Genomic DNA, 19,053 nt, shown 5'->3' with positions numbered 1-19,053 from the left:
AATAGTGTGAATAGTCACCCTCACCTCAGAGAAATGGAGAATAGGATCTCTACAAGCTAATGTGTGCAATTCAGAAATCCTGTGTGCTGATGAGATGGTGACTAGGAGAACAGACCTGAGGTTCAGGTCTTTCAGAGTAGCTTTTCTCAGAGGCCTAATTAGTGTACAAGTTTAATATTCCATTCAGAGCAAGGATGATGGAGAGAAAACTTAAAATGACCAGCCCCCCTTAGGAAGTGCAATACATCTGGATGAATGGCTAAAGAGGAATTATGAATACACCCTCTATAACAAGCTAGAATTGCTATCTGTACCCTTAAAGAATTGTAAACCAGATCCTTCTGAATGCTATCTTGCAAGAAGGTCAAAATATGAGGTAAGGAAGCCTGTAAGGGGAACTTTACTTCAAAGGTTCATCAGACCCAAACATAAGCAGTTGAGATAGAATGCTTTCTTACCTGGAGTAAAGATGAAATAACCTTCAAAGAGTAACCTTTCTTTTTAAAATTTGATCTCTCAAAAGCCAGGCCATAAGACCAAAGTGGGACAGATCCTCCATCTTAACGAGACCCTAAAGGAGCCACCTCTGCTGCTGGGGCAGCTGGTACAGATTGTCTAATAGGAGACAAACTAAATCTGAATACCCTGGTCTCTTGGGCCAGTATGATGCAATCAGAATTACAACTCATGATGAAAAAGGACCCTGGAAACGACTCTGCCTATCATCAGCCATGGAGGAAATAGTACATAATGAAAATGTGGCTCTGGCTAAGGTTGGAAAAGAGCAGCTAGACCCTCTGAACCAAACTCTGAAGAACTTGGAGTTCTTGGTGGTATGATGAGAAACCATAAGATCTATAATCAGGGTACACCTCTTCTGAGTGACCAGATGGAAGACTTCCAGTGACAGTTTCCATTCTCCTGGGTCCAAGGAGTTCCTATTGAGGAAGTCTGCTTGAACATTCCATGTTCCCACACTGTGGGCTGCTGAGATCTGCTGCAAGTGCACCTCTGCCCAATGAATGAGCTTGTGAGCCTCCATTGTTAGAGGGCATTGTAACTCCTTGTCTGTTTATGCAAGCCACCGTTGTCATGTTGTCTAAGACAAAGCGAACCGACTTGCCCTGTAGAATGTGTTGAAAGGCCACAAGAGCTTTGCGAACTGCTCTCAACTCTAGATAGTTGATGGGCCACAATGACTCCATTTTGCTCCATCAACCTTAAGTGTTCTGTTGGAGACAATGCTCCCCATCCTGACAGGCTAGCATCTGTGATTACCATGATGTAGGTGGAGTGGCCAGAGATGTGCCGCAGAAGAGACTGCTGAGCTAAAGCCATTGTGCCATACTGCTCTTTGCCTGAGGAGTTCACAATAAGCAAAGGTCATAGTCCTAAGTTACCGTTGACTATCGGTTCAATAAGACCTGCTGAAGCAGATGCATGTAAACTCGTCCATGGCACAACATTCAATATCACTGACATGAAGCCTAAAACCTGGACATAATCCCATGTGCAAAAAGTCATTATTTGCAATAAGAGGTGAATCTGGTCCTGCAGTTTGAGCCACCTTTGATCCAGTAAAAATACCTTGCCCTGAGCTGTGTCAAAATGAACTTCTAGATCACATGTGTCAAACACAAGGCCCGCGGGCCAAATCCGGCCCGCCAGGCCTTGCAAAGTGGCCCGCACCACGCTTCATCACTGCACGCCGCTGCGTTCCATCACAATGACGCGCGGTGACATAGGAGGCTTGTGATCTCGCCGGCCGTACTTGCTATCTATCTCCCCCCATCGACCGCCCCCCCCAAGAACCTCCGACCGCCCCCCCAGCCGACCCGCGACCCCCCTGGCTGACCCCCACGACACCCCCACCCCCCTTCCCCGTACCTTTCTGTAGTTGGCCGGACAGACGGGAGCCAAACCCGCCTGTCCGGCAGGCAGCCAACGACGGAATGAGGCCGGATTGGCCCATCCGTCTCAAAGCTCCGCCTACTGGTGGGGCCTAAGGCGCCTGGGCCAATCAGAATAGACCCGGGAGCCTTAGGTCCCACCAGTAGGCGGAGCTTTGAGACGGATGGGCCAATCCGGCCTCATTCCGTCGTTGGCTGCCTGCCGGACAGGCGGGTTTGGCTCCGGTCTGTCCGGCCAACTACAGAAAGGTACGGGGAAGGGGGGTGGGGGTGTCGTGGGGGTCGGCCAGGGGGGTTGGAGGTTCTTGGGGGGGGCAGTCGATGGGGGGAGGGGGGTTTGCGTCGAGGGCAGGAGGGCCTGGGATCCCTCCTGCCCGTAATGTAGTGCGGGGTGGGGGTAGGGGGTCGCCGTGGTCAGGAGGGTTTGGGCTCCCTCCTGGCCCGAACAACTAGCAGGGGGGAGGGGGTCGCCAGGGCCAGGAGGACTTGGGCTCCCTCCTGGCCCGATATTGTCGGGGAGTTGGGGAATCGGCGGGGCAAGAGGGCTTGGGCTCCTTTTTGCCCCGATCGTGTCGGGGAGTCGGGGGAGCAAGAGAGCTTGAGCTCCCTCTTGCCCCGATCGTGTTGGGAGTCGGGGAGTCGGCGGTCCTTCGGGGTGGGGGTGCAGGTGCGTGCGAGCGGTCCTGCTTGGGGTGAATCGGACGTCGGGGGGGAGAACTATGTAAAAAAAATACACAGCAGAAGCAGCCAGTTCCTGGCATAAAGTGTAGGCATAAAAATCGCAACAGAATCTGCTATCTGTACCCAGCCAGGCATTTATTGACTGACTTTTTCATTCTAACGCAGATTTCCAATAAACTACATCTTTTACTGCCAATATTGATCCCAAAATGTCCAGGAAAAGAAAAGTTGACGGTGAAGGCAGACAATTTAATGACAAATGGGAAAATGAATACATGTTTGTGCTTAGTGAGGGCAAACCAGTGTGTATATTGTGTTATGAGACAGTGTCGGTGATGAAAGAGTACAATATACGTCGTCATTTTGACACCAAACATAATGTTAAGTATGGCAAATATACTTTGGAAGAAAAGCATAAAATTGTTAAAGAACTAAAAGGCAAACTACAATCACAGCAGCAAATGTTTACAAAGGCTACAGCGAAAAATGATGCTGCAGTGAAAGCAAGCTTTATAGTGGCTGAAGAAATTGCCCGTACTTCAAGGTGTTTTTCAGATGGTGCCTTTTTGAAGCAATGCATGCTAAAAGTGTGTGAGAAAGTATGCCCAGACCAGATACAGAGTTTTCAAACTGTCAGTTTGTCAAGAAACACCATTGCAGACAGAGTTCAAGAACTCTCAGGAAATCTATCATCACAGCTGGCCGAACAGGCATGCAGTTATCTCGCTTTTTCACTTGCTATCGATGAAAGCACAGACAACACTGATACAGCACAGCTGTCCATCTTTATACGTGCTACGAAGACCGACCTCTCTGTCACTGAGGAACTTTTGGATGTAGCTGCCATGCATGGGACGACGACTGGTAGAGATATATTTGAGGCTGTGGAGAAATCTATAAATAATTTTAAATTACCCTGGGAAAAGTTGGTGGGGCTAACTACCGATGGCGCACCTTCAATGTGCGGAGAAAAGAAAGGCTTGGTTGAACTAATGAAGGAAAGAATGCAAAAAAGTCACTGCCACACACCCTTGATTACTTATCATTGCATTATCCACCAAGAGGCTATGTGTGGAAAAGTTCTGGACATGAATGACATAATGACCACAGTCATTAAAACTATTAACTTTATAAGGGCACTTGGCCTGAATCATCGCCAGTTCCAGCATTTTTACAGGAGGTGGGTGCAGAGCATGGAGACGTGCCATACCACACAGAAGTAAGATGGCTGAGCAAGAGCGCAGTCCTCAAAAGATTTTTTGAGCTCAGAGAACAAATTGCTCTTTTCATGGAAAGTAAAGGAAAGCCCTTGCCTGAACTGTCGGATCCCGCCTGGCTATGTGATTTTGCTATGATGTGTGACATATGCGAGCATCTCGCCCAACTGAATCTGAAGCTGCAGAGACGCAAACAAGTCATCACGAAGATGTCTGACATGATCACAGCATTCCAGCGTAAACTTCAACTATGGAAGTCCCAACTGGAACAGGACAATCTTGCCCACTTTCCCATTTGTTTGAGTATCTCAACCACTATTTCTGGTACTTTTCCTTGCAGTCGGCTGACTACCAAAGTTAGCCGTTTACTAAGTGAATTTGAGCGGCGCTTCTCTGACTTTAGAACGCAGCACTCAGGCTTTGACATCTTTGCCAATCCTTTTACAGTTGATGTCAACAATGTGCCCCATCACCTTCAGATGGAGATAATCGAGCTTCAGTCTGACAGTGGCCTGAAATCAAGGTTTCAGGATGTTGAAATTGAAGACTTCTACCCTCTACTGCCCCCTGACTCAATGCCAGAGCTCCGACTTCATGCTGCCCGTATTCTATCCATGTTCGGGAGCACCTATCTTTGTGAACAGATGTTTTCAATAATGAATCTGAACAAAAACAAGCACAGATCACGCATTACCGATGACAACCTCCATGCTGTTTTGCGGGTTGCTACAGCCCAAGAAATAAAACCGAACATTGACTCATTGATACGGGGAAAACGGTGTCAGACATCTAGCCAGAAAACAAAACAATGAGCATTTTAGGTACATTCCAATATTACTGTTTTGCTTGATACCAATATTACTGTTTTGCTTGATAGCATGCGAGTTGGTTAACAGCACTGTTAAGGAAAAGATTGTTCCACTCATTTTAAATTCACATTTCTGGTTAACATTGTCAGTTTATGACTGTTCAGTAAACCATTCGGCCTGCGATTTAGACTGGATTTTAGATTTTGGCCCCTTCTCTGATTGAGTTCGACACCCCTGTTCTAGATAGTCTAGAACTTATGTGGGAACTAGGTGACTCTCCTGAACCGAAGAAGCCCAAATCAGCCAGTTGCCTAAATAAAGATTCATCCTTATTCCTTCCTTCCTCAGAAACGCCACTACTGCTACTACTACTACTATAACCTTGGAATAGGTTCTGAGACCTGTTGCAAGGCTGCAGCACATTGCCTAACTGAAAATGCTGACCCAAAATTGCAAACTTGAAGAAACACTGATGAGTTGGCCAACTGGGAATGTGCAAATATGCATCCTTTAAATACAACATAGTGAGATACTCCCCAGGCTGAACAGCCACCATAACTGAACGGAAGGTCTACATGTGAAAATATCTGGCATTTAGAAACTTGTTGTCCTTCTTGAGGTCAAGTACAGATTGTAAGTCCCTCCTTTCTTTAGTTCCACAAAGTAAATTAAGTAGCAGCCTTGACTGTGTTCTTGAGAGGGCACTGGAATTACCGCTCCAATGTCCTTTAGGGAGAGAAGAGTGGAGAGAACTGCTGCCTGCTTGGAAGAATTCTTGCACAAGGATTCCAAGAAAAATATACAATCGGAGAGGTGAGTTCTTATTTGTAGCTTTCTTTGATAATGTCTAGAACCCATTGGTCTGTTGTAATATAGGTCCACTTCTCAAAGAAATGGGACAACTGCCCTCTGATTATCTATGAAGAAGAGTGGAACAAGACCTCATCATTTTGAAGGTTGATCAGCTGAGGAATATCAGAAACCCTGATTGGGACATTGGCCATAATTTTTCGTATAAGAAAGGTCCATCGACCTTCAAACAAGCAGATAATCAGGAAACCATGCACACCACTCCACACAACAGACACACAAAACACTCTACAACCAACTCAGCCACCAACCCATGCAGTCCTCCCCAACGAAGCCCAATCCCCCTCCCCCTGCCACCCTTGGAGTGCAGCTGTCATTGCACTTGATGTGGGCTTCAGGGGTCGGGGAGGGCCTGCAGTTTCTCTTTTGTTGACTGCTGACCTGCACCTCCGTGAGCTCCTTCGCCCTGGGGCGGCATGTATTTGCTTATTATTACTGATGCTTTTCTTGCTCCTCCTGCACTGTCTTTGTTATTTTTCTGATGTATTTGCTTGTTTGGGCTGTTTGCCATTCTTATTAAAGATATGTTTAAAACAACAACAAAAAAAAAGAAACCCTGATTGGAAGATCATTTGTCTGAACAAAAGGACTACTTCAGTTGATGACTGGGCTTCTGAAAATAAGATGACCTATCAGGCCAATACTCCTTCTTATCCTTAAGTCTGGAATGAGCTTGCGGAGTTCTAAAGAAGATCCTAGGATCATCTGCAGGCAGATGATGAGTTTTAGAGTCACCCAGATCCTTGACCAATTTTTCCAGATCCTCTCCAAAGAGAACTTTTCCCCTAAAGAAAAGCTTTGTAAGGCACTGTATGAAAGCAGCATCTGCAGACCAGTTCCTCAGCTACAATAAATACCACACCATCACCTCTAATGCCATCTGCTTGACAGATGTATGGATAAGATCATACTAGGAGTCTTCAAGGTAAGCAAGAACTGCTTCCATGTTAGGAAATGCAAGGTCATGAATTTGGGCTGCAAAAACCTGAGGGAACGGTACAGTTTAGGGGGTGAAGAACTTATGTGCAAGACAGAAGAGCAGGACTTGGGTGTGATTGTATGTGATGATCTTAAGGTGGCCAAACAGGTTGAAAAGGTGACGGCGAAAGCTTGAAGGATGCTAGGTTGCAAAGGGAGATGTATGGCCTGTAGAAAAAAGAAGGTAATGATGCCCCTGTATACGACTTTGGTGAGACCTCATTTAGAATATTGTGTACAATTCTGGAGGCTGCACCTTCAAAAAGATATAAAAAGGATGGAGTCGGTCCAAAGGAAGGTTACTAAAATGGTATGTGATCTTCATCATAAGGTGTATGGGGACAGACTTAAAGATCTTAATATGTATACTTTGGAGGAAAGGCGGGAGAGGGGAGATCTGATAGAGACATTTAAATACCTACGTAATGTAAATGCGCATAAGTCGAATCTCTTTCATTTGAAAGGAAACTCTGCAATGCAAGGGCATAGGATGAAGTTAAGAGGTGATAGGCTCCGAAGTAATCTAAGGAAATACTTTTTTACAGAAAAGGTGGTAGATGCATGGAACAGTCTCCCAGAAGAGGTGGTGGAGACAGAGACAGTGTCTGAATTCAAAAAGGCTTGGGATGGGCACGTGGGATCTCTCGGAGAGAGAAAGAGATAATAGCTACTGCATATCATTTAAGGCTATTCTGCTCTCTATAGGAAGCATGGCCATTTTAGTCACCGCTGCTACCAAAGAATTCACCTTTAGCAACTTCAGTTTTTCAAGTTCTTCCTGAGAAATGGGATAAAACATGCTATAGGCCTGGCTACACTTAGGCTGGCATTCTGACCAGACCATTTAGCAGAAATCAATTCCTGCACCGCTTCATAAATACGGAAGGTTTTAGGTGGCTTTTTAGTGCTAGCCATCTTAGAATTAGAATCAGATAAATCCTGAGAATTAGGAGTAGAAATGTTAAGAACCTCCAGAGCACTTTTGTAATGAAGGAAGATAATTCCTTCCTATGGAAGACCAGTGTCATTAAACTAAACCAAATAAACTATAAACTATTACTCAAAATTTCTCTCGCTTCCAGCTGAGATGCTGCTGCTAGGCCCCCTCAGACAGAGGAGGAGATGGAAGAGAAACAGATTCCGCATCAGAAATAGCCTCTAAACATCTCATATTGGAGGAAGGATCATGTTGCAGAGGCTGTGAAGCTTGCAGAGACCCTGTATAGCTAATGGGCTGAGGCTATGCAGCAAAAAGAGGGTCAGAGTACTAAGAGGAGGACTTTGGTTAAAAAAATAAAAATTCTGGAGAGAAAGGTTACTGGGAAGCCATGAGAGCAAAGACTTCAGATACAGCAAAAAATCAGCAACAGAGTGGAAGAGCAAAGAAATATTAGAAGCCTGTACCGGCAGAGAAGTACCTTCCTCATGGGAAATGAATCACGCTAAGGCAAGATGGCTGCAGGCATCGAAGGAATCATCGCAGAAGAGAGAGAGAGAGCTGAGGAGAATGCTGCTCTGAGACTCCTGTGCAGAAAACTTATTGCTCTAACAGAGGCAAATCAATTTTGGCCTAATTAACATCTAAACAGCCTGCCAGACATTTCCCCAATACTGCTCTGCACTTACCATGGCAAGAGCAGCATTTTGTATTCTCAGTTACTATTGGGAAGGAACTGAAAAGAAAATCATGAACAGCAATATAAATTTAATGGTGTACTCATCCAAACAGTGAAAGAGTATTATGAGTAATTTCTCTGCTTAAGCGAGTATTGACAGCAGCACAACCAAAGTCCGCTTTTAATATAAGCTGCAGTTGCAGAACTTCCTCAAACACCCCTTAGCTCCTTCTTGGATGTTGGTTTGTTTGGTTTTTTTTGAGGTGTGGAAGGAGAATGAGGGAGGGATGGGGGCGAGGGAAGGAACTTGGCAGGGAAAAATGCTTGAATATTTGATTGTAAACTGCTTAGATAACTTTGATAAATATCTGAAAGAAAGAAATATCAGGTGTTCCCTTAAAGTAGGCACCACTTAGCCTAGTCACCCCAAAACTCAACTGAACTGGGAGATCTAGAACAGGAGTTAAATCCAAGCAAGATGAGACCAGGAGCTTGAGAGAGATCATCCACTGCCTGATGGATACAGAGTTATACTAAGAGCTCCTTTTATCAAGCTGCGCTAGCGGGGTTAGCGCGCGTGACTTTTAATCACTCGCTAACCCCTGCGCTGGCCAAAAAACTACCGCCTGCTCAAGGCAGGCATTAGCGGCTAGCGCGGCCGGTGGTTTAACGCATGCTATTACGCGCGTTAAACCGCTAGCACGGCTTGAAAAAAGGAGCCCTAAATGGCCAAGGAGCATATCCCCCAATATTCAAAGCTATTTAACCATCCAGAAACAGCCACTGACTGGTTAAATAATGTTTAACCAGCTAACTATGAATATTAATCATGAAATAACTGGTTATTTTCGCTGAATATTCATGGCTAGAAGCTAAAAGTTAATTGGCTTTATTATGTGATATGTGGAAATATTCAGTGTTGACCGGCTAAGTTTATTGGGCAAATTGGACTGCCTAAATAGCAGTCCTATCTTTGACTGTTATAACTTAACTGATTAGCACTGAATATCAAGTTAAACAGTTAAGGGAAAGACCCCCCCTCCCCAGATATTCAAATGCTGGTCACCAGAAACAGCCACTTGCAGGGTTTGGGTGGGCTACCTCTCATGGCCTGAATATCAGGCCTATACGTTCCCAAAAGACAGAGTTCAGTTTAGTGCTCTCCATCGCCATCTGCTGGTATATGATCATAGCCCACAAGTCTCTGGATTCATTTGGTATTAAGGAAGACGGGGATGTGATAGAGTGGGCAAATACCAAATTTGCTTGATGCAAACTAGACATGCCTTGCCTAATGTGATTTTGATATATTTGGGATGCAGTAATCCTTGAAGTGAGAATAATACGGTTCATTTTTAATACCATATTGCAAAAGGACACCTTGTGATATTTCAATAAAAGTTCAAAGTGATTTATAATAACTAAGAACAGATAGAACAGATATATGAAATCATTTTTGAACACATTAGAATAAATCTTACATTGAGGGAAAAACAGATGAAATAGGGTTTGTTTTCTTGCCTTGAATAAAGTTTGGATATGGTGGACTTTTAGAGAATCTTCATTATACTATGTCTGCCCCCAAACTAGAGAATGATACGGGGACAAATTTGTCCCCATCCCCGCAGGAACTCAATTTCCCCGTCCCCGCAAGTTTTGGCACTGTCCCTGTCTTTTTCCCATTCCTGTAAGCTCTGCCTTAACCGCACATGCTTCGAACACTTATGATTTTAAAGTGTTTGAGGCTGGTGTAGATGAGGACGGAGCTTGCAGGAATGTGGCAGGGACAGGAAAAGAACTCGTGGGGATGGGAAAATGAGTTCCCGTGGGGATGGGGAATAATTTGTCCCTGTGTCATTCTCTACCTCAAACCTCTATCTGCTACATTCATCATGCTTCAATTTACATACCTTTGCCATCATTGCAGAATATGCTGTGTATAAGGGATCACCTTCCAATTTGCTGGGGAAGGAAAAACATTTGAGAAAGAGATTACACAAGAGTTCTTACAAACCTCAGATTTCTTATATTAGTAAAGAAGCTTCCCTAACTGAAAAAGCATTATTAGAAGTTGGGTTCATCTAGTTGTGTGTTCCATTTTCCATGTTATGTGTCTGCCTGATATTTTTCTTTCCTTTCCTTTTACTTTATTAATTAATCAAAACATCTGAGTGATTCACAATAAAAAATAAGTCTATGAAACAAACAGCAATATTTAAACCCTTCAACACCCTACTCATTCTCCCTACTCAAACTCATACTCCCTACTCATACTCACCCTACTCATTAAGTTTTTCAACTTAATATTGCTGGAAAACAAACAAACCAGAGGCCCTCAACTGTTTTTTAAATTGCAAGTAATTCATTTCTTCTCTTTGGGCCTCTTTTACAAAGCTGTGGTTGCAATTCTCCCACAACAAATGCGCTGAAGCCCATAGGAATTGAATGGACTTTGGTGCATTTGCCATGGGGGAATCACTACTGTATAAAGAAGCCTTTATTATTTACATTTTTTATTTTTGGTAGGCCCAATACTCAACCAGCAGCAATCAGCCTTTTGCTGACTGTAACCAGCATTATACCTGGAAAAACAATACCGGGCCATCTCTGGGCTCTAGCGTTATATTTCTGGGTATATGGAGCAGGTGAAAACATAGCCGGCTAAGCACTTAACCAACTATGAAGAACCGCTTACAAGTAGGACTGTGTTTTATGTAGTCCTGTTTATTTAGTATCTTAGCTAATTAAGGGCTACTTTTATCAAGCTGTGCTAGAAGTTTTTAGTGCAAGCCGGTGAGGTAAATGTTCTGACGCTCATTGAATTGCTATGAGCGTCAGAGCACTTAACTTGCAGGCCCGCACTAAAAACCTCTAGTGCAGCTTGATAAAGTGGGGGGGGGGGAGTAAGTGCTAAAAATCAGCACATAACCAGTTAAGTTTTGACTTCGCCCAGGGATACCTCAAAAATACATGGTTTCAGCTTCAGTGCTAACAGGGCATTTTCAACAGCACAACCCAGTTAGCTCTGGACAAGTGATTTAAATGGTACTGAATACTGGGCCTGTTACTTTCAAGTGTATAAACAAGCAATAAACTTGTACAGCAAAGCCAAGCAGAGAATACAGGCAAAAAAAAAAAAAATCAAGGAAAAGAAGAAGAAAAAAGAAATAACAGATATCATTAATTCTCAACTTTAGTCCACAAAAAAGAAGGGAGTCCAGAATCACAAGGAGGAATTAATAGGTAATAACTAAAACAAAAAGGAAACAAGAGCATATGCTGATTTATAAAAGCAGTTCACTCAGTAGATCCCACTTAACTCACAGTCCCATCATCATCCATCTAGAGGTTAAGAAGGTAGTCAAATGAGATGGTTCCCAAAATGCACTTCAGAGTGATAATTTATAAAGCAGTTACAAGAAAATTTCAAATAGTTAGATGCTCCAAATTGGAGACCTCCAGGGTGGAGAAGTAAAAACTGCCACTGACATTTTTTTAGTCTCACAAGATAGATCAGGAAACAAATATTATCAGAGTCACTTAAGATCTCAATAGTACTGTATTTTTTGCTCCATAAGACGCACCTGACCATAAGATGCACCCTAGATTTAGAGTAGGAAAACAAGAAAAAAAACATTCTTAACCAAATTGTATACTGACATATACCAAGCTCTGCACCCAGCCTCCCTCACTCCTTGCCAGGCTCTGCATCCTGTCCCCCCTCCCCTACTAATTGTAATGCAATTTTTTTTCTTTTCATTATTCTATTCACAGCAGATATAAATTCTCAAAACTGACACATTTTGATCACTAAATTGAAAATAAAATAATTTTTCCTACCTTTGTTGTCTGGTGATTTAATTAGTTTCTGGTTGGCTTCCTTCTGACTCTGATCCAACATTTCTTTCACAATCCAACCCCATATCCTTTGGGTCCAGGTCTCTATCTTGTACTTGTACTCCACTAATCTTTTGTAAACCGCATAGAACTTAACGATATTGCGGTATATAAACTGTTATTATTATTATTATTATCTCTTTTCCCTCTGCTTACCCTCCCCAAATCCAGTGTCAGTTCTCCTTTGTACCTACCTTTGTTCCAGGTCTCCCTCTCTCTCCCTCCTCTGTTATGTTCTTGCATCTCTCTGTTCTTCCTCAGGGTACTCCTCCTTTGCCTCTTCTGTCTGCACCTCGCATAGTCCAGTATCTGCCTCCTGTCTTTCCCCTTTGGTCCAGGCCTCTCTCTTTCTTCTGCTTATCAAACCCCCCCCCCCCTTGTCCAACATTTGTTCTCCTTTCTTCCAGGTCTTTCTCTGCTTCTCTCTCTCTCTCTCTCTCTCAACTTCCTTCCTCCCTCCCTGGTCCAGAATCTTTCCACCTCTGTGCAGTCTCTCTCTCTCTCTCTCCCCTCTATACACCCCCAAGTCCAACATCTGACTCCCTCTCTTCTACCTCCCCTTTGTTTCAGGTTTCTCTCTCTCTCTCTCTTCCTTCTGCTAACATTTTGAGTCCTCCCCTCTACTCCAGCAAATGCCTTGTCTTCAAGTCTGTTTCCCGCCCCTCCTCAAGGTCCTTTTCTGTCTATCTCTCCCCCCCGGTGTCTAGATCCAGTGTCCTGCCGGTGCCCTTGCGATGGGCAGGGCCTTACCTTCTCTGCTTCCTGTGAAGTTGTTGTCTCCAGCTCCCAGACGGTGCTGGGTTAAGCTGGGATGGGTGGCAGAAGCCCTTACAGTGCAGGGCTGCAGCTTCTGCCCAGGTCCGAATGCATGCTCCGGAGTTAGCAGGCTCTCATCGCCTCCCTAGCAGTTGTTCTTTCTTGCTCACTCCCTGGGGCAGGAGATTGGGGGAGACACAGCTCTCCTTTTCTGTCGAGAGGTCATTTTCCGCACTGTGACTGCTGCTGAGGTAATTACGGTAGCTTGCAGAGTGAACCTAGCAGGCTGCTGTTGGCCTCTGAAGTACATTTCCTCTACCACGGTCCCGCCCCTTCTCTGACATAAGGGGTGGGACCCGCGGCAGAGGCAACATGCTTCGAAGGCCAATGGGAGCCTGCTAGGTTCACTCTGCAGGCTGCCGTAATTAGCTCAGTGGCGGTCACAGCACGGAAGACTACCTCTCTCACTGGGTACAGGAAGCAGCATGGAGGTAAGGCCCTGCTCGTCATGAGCTTAATTAGCTTTAAAGGGGAAAATCCGGAGGATGCTGTGGGGGAAGCCAAGAAGACAATCGGGCGCTCACAGACACTAAGGAGAGCCGTATTGGGCGCGGGGCTTTAAAAAGGTATGACGGGGTGGGGGTGTTTATTTTTTTTTTATACATCTGTATTGATTTATAACTAAAAGTGCCAACCAAATAAAGAACAGTAGGTATTACATACAACGCACTATTATCTGTACAGGCAATTTATATATCATTCAAGATTTTCAAATTTCATATATTAAATAATAATACATTTTCACATAATATATGATTTAAATAATTTATAAAGTTACCTAAATGTCACCATCAGTATTTATTTATTTCCCTCCCTTCCTCTCCCCTCCCCCCTGGATATGTATAGGAAATGAATAAAAGAAATATTATCATACCTCCATAAATTTAGTCAATGGGCTCCAAACTATTAAATACACCACTAAATCCCCTACATTCTGCGTTAATTCTTTCATATTTGTATGTAGTGCATACATTCACCCACCAAAAAGTGTTTAAAAAAACATATCTTCACTGCATTAGACGCACCAACATTTCCACCCACTTTTGGGTGGCGAGTGCCTCTTATAGAATTTCACTGTTCTAGTCAGCACCAATTTTTTTGGCACCTTATATAGAATATGACCCTAAGTGATTTTGGCATGTATGCTATAGAACTGGCACCAGTCACACATGTAAGTGCTATTATTTTGTAATTTGTGCACCCAATTAATACCTATTTTTAGGGGTTAAGGCAATGAGAGTTAAGTGACTTGCCCAAGGTTAGAAGCAGCTACAGTGAGATTTGAACTGGGCTTTCCTGGTTCCCAGCTTGCTATTGTTAATCATTAAGCTTCTCCACTCCTTAAAGATAGATCAATCAATCATTTGATCAATCCATATCACACAGTATTTTTTTTACCTCTTCTCTGTGAGAGCATTGCGACTGAAATGTAGAATAATTTGATGTAGTGGGTCTGGCTTTTTATCAGCCTCCTTTTCTTCTTCTTCCTCTTCTAGCGTCATAGGTTTCTGTGCAAATATTCACAATTTAAATATTTTTAGACTGAATTGACATATGGTAGCATTTAGTAAAAGCATTTTCCAGTAAGATATCAATTATACCTTAGAATTGGTTGATGATGTTAAGGTCAAGTATATGGAGTACATTAAAAAAAAAAACAACAAAACATTAGGTATTCCCTAACAATGGATTTTCAGATGCCTAAAACTGAGCAAATAAGTTCATAATAGGGGTTATTTTATTGCGAGTCAAACATGTTTTTTATGTGGCTCTTACAAAACTATGGAAATACATATGTACATAGAAAAGCACACATACATTTATACAAACTATGAATAGTTATTCTCTGAGGCATAGCTTAAGCAGAGCAAGGGGAAGCTGACATATAAGATAGTGGTTAATGCATTTGATATACTGCCTTTCTGTGGTATAACCAAAGTGGTTTATTTACAAGTACTTTCAGTGTGCCTAATGGATTCAGAGACTATGTTTTTTTTTGTACTGGGGGGTCAATGGAGGTTAAATGACTTGCCCAGGGTTGCAAAGAGCCAAAGGGGGATATGAACCCAGTTCCTCTAACTCTAAGGGCATTGCATTACCCATTAGGCTACTCTCTCTATATCTATATTTAGGTATATGCACTTTAACATGAAGTACACACTTGGTGGGAGTAATTTCATAACAGGTGCCTGTGTGAAATGTTTAAAAAAACACCAATTAAAGTTATACTGATCTATTTGTACTAGCATCCCTATTGAATGTCCATGTCAGTCTTTCCATTGTAACTTCTTGGGTAACTGACCCAACCAATTGTATACTGCCCTACCTGTTTAAGTTCTGATACTGGTCTGTACACTGTTTTGGGTGGGTGGGGGGACTGGGGAGGATTAGGAGGGGTTCTGGGGTGGGGTACTTGTGTCTGGGTGTCCCTGTGGAGTATATAAGAGTACAGTCCTCCATGGCAGGTAGCCATTGTTGTTAAAAAACCAAAACCATTTTGACTTGTGAATTAGCTTTTGTATCACTGGTATCTGTTCTCTAATAAAAAAGATTTAAGCATAATCTGACCTTGAACTGAATAGGTAAAGACGGAATAGAAAACCTTATGTAATTGGGGGCCTCACTCTGTGGGGCAGGAGAGGAGGGGCTTTGCTGCCTAAGGGCTGGGGGAGAGGATAGGAGGGAAGGGGGCAGTTTTGGAGGAGAAGAGGGGGTTTAGGGGGGGACAGGGCTTTTAAGGTAGAAAAGAAATAGTTATGCAGGACCCGGCCAATATTCAGCCAGGGCCCACATAACTATCATGTGGACCCTGGCTGCTTATTGGCCGGGACCTCCATAAGCTCCAGTGCCTAAGCCACATAAAATTAGCGCCAGATATTCAGTGCACACTTGGCCAGCACTGAATAGCTGCAGATCATCTAGCCGGATATAGTGAGCATTTTAAAAATGCTTACTGCCACTGACTAAATATCGAGGGGGGGAGGGGGGAAGCTGGACATGTTTTTAACCCTATCTTAACATTTTTGTAAGAGGACTCTAATTTGAGTTCCACAATGAGGAAACAATACAGCTCATATGCACTGGAATGGGGGTGGGGGGGGGCAAAGGGGCCATGGCCTCCCCCAAAATTGGCGATGGCTCTACTTCCCCACCAACCTCCTCTTCTGGCTGATGTAACCTTAAATCGTCAGCATGGAGACACATGTTCTTCTTTCTTTCCTTCCTTCTTCTCTTTCCCGGGACCCTTGCTGCACGACCTCTCTCTTCAGCTCCCAATTCCCCCACACCTCCTCCCCAGTGTTTGTTATTTTAAATCTTTCGGCAACATCAATGAGATCAGCATGCTGCCATCGTCCTGCCCTGGAAGTCTTCATTCAGCAGCGATTTCCTGTTTCCGCATAGGCCCAGCAGATGTCAAAAAATTTAAAATAACAACGACTGCGGAGGAGGTAGTTAGGTGTGGGGGAGGTGGCAGCCAAAGAGAGAGGTCGTGCTGCAGGGTCCCACTGGGAGTGGGGAAAAAGAACAAATGCTACATGCCACGGGCTGGTGTAAGCGGTTGGGAAGGTAGGGGGGCAGATGCTGCACATACTGGGAGAGGGTTGGGGTGAGAAGGCAGGAAAGGACAGATGTTACATGGGCTAAGAGGGATTTGGGAAGGACAGATGCTGTGCGTAGTGGGAGAGGGTTGGGAAGGACAGATGCACGGGCTGGGGAATTAGGAAAGGAGGAAAAGAGAGATGCTGCACAGGTGGGGTACTGGGAAGGGAGAGAAAGAAATGCTGCTGGTGGAGGAGGAAAAAGGAATGAAGAATTGTTGGTCATATGTGTGGAGTGAGAGGGAAAGAGATGATGTACATGGGGAAAGGGAGAATTGTTGGACATGCTAGTGGTGGAGAGGAAGGAGGGAGAAGTATTGGATGTTGAGAAGAAAGGGTGGGATAGATGGAAAGGGATGTAAGAGGGAGCAATGGTGAACATACTGGTGGAGGGAAGGGAGGAAGAGATGCAGCATTGTGTTGGAGAGGGTTGATAGAAGGAGAAATTTGGGGCATGGGGATGGTGGGGAGAGATAAAAGATGCTGTTTCTGTTCTTTTGCTCTTTGCAGGGCTTTGTATTACTTCTTGATGTACTTGTTTGGCACTGAAAGGGAGTTTTCTGTAGCAGTTAGTGGGGTGACATTGAATATTTTAAAGTCATTTGCTTTGACCTCAGAATATAAATGTTAATTAAAATTTTCTCTGCATACAGTGTGCTTTATGTAGTTTAATTTTGTGGTTACTGTTATGTATTGATAAGATTATATTGTGTGTGTATGACAAATGAATGGAAAAGTGACATTACAATTAGTACTATTATGAGGTGGGGTCTTGGGTGGAGCTTTTGGTCCCCCCCCCTCCAACAAAAAAGCGTTCCATTGCCTATGATACAGCTAAACACTGATGTAACAATCTAGCCAAAGTTTGGTGTGATGGGGACCACTAATAGATTCTGCTGGGATGAATGTAAACCTCTAACGGGTTCATAAGGGAGAAGACGAGCAGGTAGGTAAGCTGGAACACCTGTGTAAAATGCTTGATGAGCCAAAATCAAAATTTTAAATCTTAGTCTAAGGGATCCTTTTATCAAGCTGCGGTAGGGGGTTTAACGAGCATAATACCGCGCGTTAAACTGCCTGCCGCGCTAGCCGCTAACGCCTGCATTGAGCAGGCATTAGTTTTTTAGCCGGCCGTGGGGGTTAGCGCGTGATGAAATGTCCGACACGCTAACCCAGCTAGCGTGGCTTGACAAAAGGACCCCTAAATGTAAATTATGCATACTGTTAGGGAATGATGGGAACCAAGCAGCCACATCTCTATACAATTTTCTTCTGGTGCTAAAATGATATTATTTCAATAGGGAATGTCCAGGACCTAAAAGGAAGTTTTCTGAAGCCAAAGAGTCTAAGTTAGACCTAGAATGTTCTCAACTATGTTTGTAATACAAAACAGCTCATTGAGGTCACTGAGGAACCACAGACTGAATGTCAATAATTTGCTACATATGGTATAATGCAGATTCTTCTGGTGAATTATTGAGGACTTACCCACCTTGATTTTGCTGCCTTCTATTCCAGTCAAAATTCAGTAACTAAGTTTAAGAATTTTAACGTTGCCAACCAGTAGTATGGCACCTAAGTTGAAATGCTGCCTGTGAATATGTAGTACTGTCCCATGATACCACTGATTAAAATCTGGAAATAATTAGCAATATAATTGTTGGCTACTATCCTGATTCCATGCAATTGATCTTAGATCTCAGGCAGCAGAAAGGGCTTGGTACAGAATGAGAGAACTCTTAGGGAGGAGTTTCTAGAGATTGCCACCACATAAATAACGACCAGTTATTTTTAACTGAAAATATCCTGGCTATATATTGATATAATACTTCATTGCACACATAGGTCAGCATTTCAGCAAAGGTGTCAAGTATTTTCACCGACGTTATTTTGCATTGCACATGTTACAACAGAAAGAATAAAATATAAAAACATGAAATGGGAAAATTTCAGATGTTAGAAATCAGAACTCAAAATGTTAAAGCAGAAGAGAGCATTATGAAATTACAATATATTAATGCCATTTAAGTTACATATATAGATTCATTCAATATGTTATATAACATATGCCATAAATTAGTGATACTCAGCCTTTAATAAGGCACTAAGCAGATGCCAAATTTCAAAATATCTAATTTAAATTTCTATTTCATTTTAGTGCCAAATTACTGACTTTGGGCTAATTCTATAAAGTGCACCTAAAATTTAGGTGCTGACTAATGAAGCACTAAATGTGATTTTATAACAATTAGGAATACTCTATAGCAGGGCTGCCCATGTCCGGTCCTCGAGATCTAATGGGAGGCCAGGTTTTCTGGATGTCCGCAATGAACATGCATACGAGAGATTTGCATACCAAGAAGGCAGTGCAGGCAAATCTCTCTCTCATACATATTCATTGTGGATATCCAGAAAACCTGGCCTGCCAGTAGATCTCGAGGACCGGACTTGGGCAGCCCTGCTCTATAGAATCACACTTAGCGCCCTCTAAGCGTGCTTAGGTGTCACTAGGCATCCTAACTTTAGGTGCACACTATTTATGCCAGGGTTTTCTTCGCCTAAATATTTGCGCCCAATTCAAAAAGAGGCTCCTAATTCCAAAGCACGCACATGATCTGCCCGCTAACCATGCCCACTTTTAGATAGGTGCTTTGGACTAG

General features: G+C 43.4%; 1 protein-coding gene across 2 annotated transcripts in view; it reads right to left on the bottom strand.

Annotated features, from left to right (window-relative positions):
* Positions 1 to 19,053, bottom strand: part of RYR3 (ryanodine receptor 3) — a 693,107-nt gene that overhangs the window by 143,108 nt on the left and 530,946 nt on the right. For both annotated transcript variants that reach the window (XM_033952387.1, XM_033952388.1), the window contains exons 75-76: positions 14,193 to 14,302; positions 9,992 to 10,043 (exon numbers count right to left, since the gene is read on the bottom strand). In XM_033952387.1, the coding sequence (XP_033808278.1) occupies positions 9,992 to 10,043; positions 14,193 to 14,302 (162 nt within the window). The remainder of the gene's footprint in view (positions 1 to 9,991; positions 10,044 to 14,192; positions 14,303 to 19,053) is intronic.

This window comes from Geotrypetes seraphini, chromosome 7 (genome assembly GCF_902459505.1).
Source record: "Geotrypetes seraphini chromosome 7, aGeoSer1.1, whole genome shotgun sequence".
NCBI lineage: Eukaryota > Metazoa > Chordata > Amphibia > Gymnophiona > Dermophiidae > Geotrypetes > Geotrypetes seraphini.
Note: the sequence above shows the minus strand (reverse complement) of the source record. Positions and strands in the feature narration are given on the sequence as shown.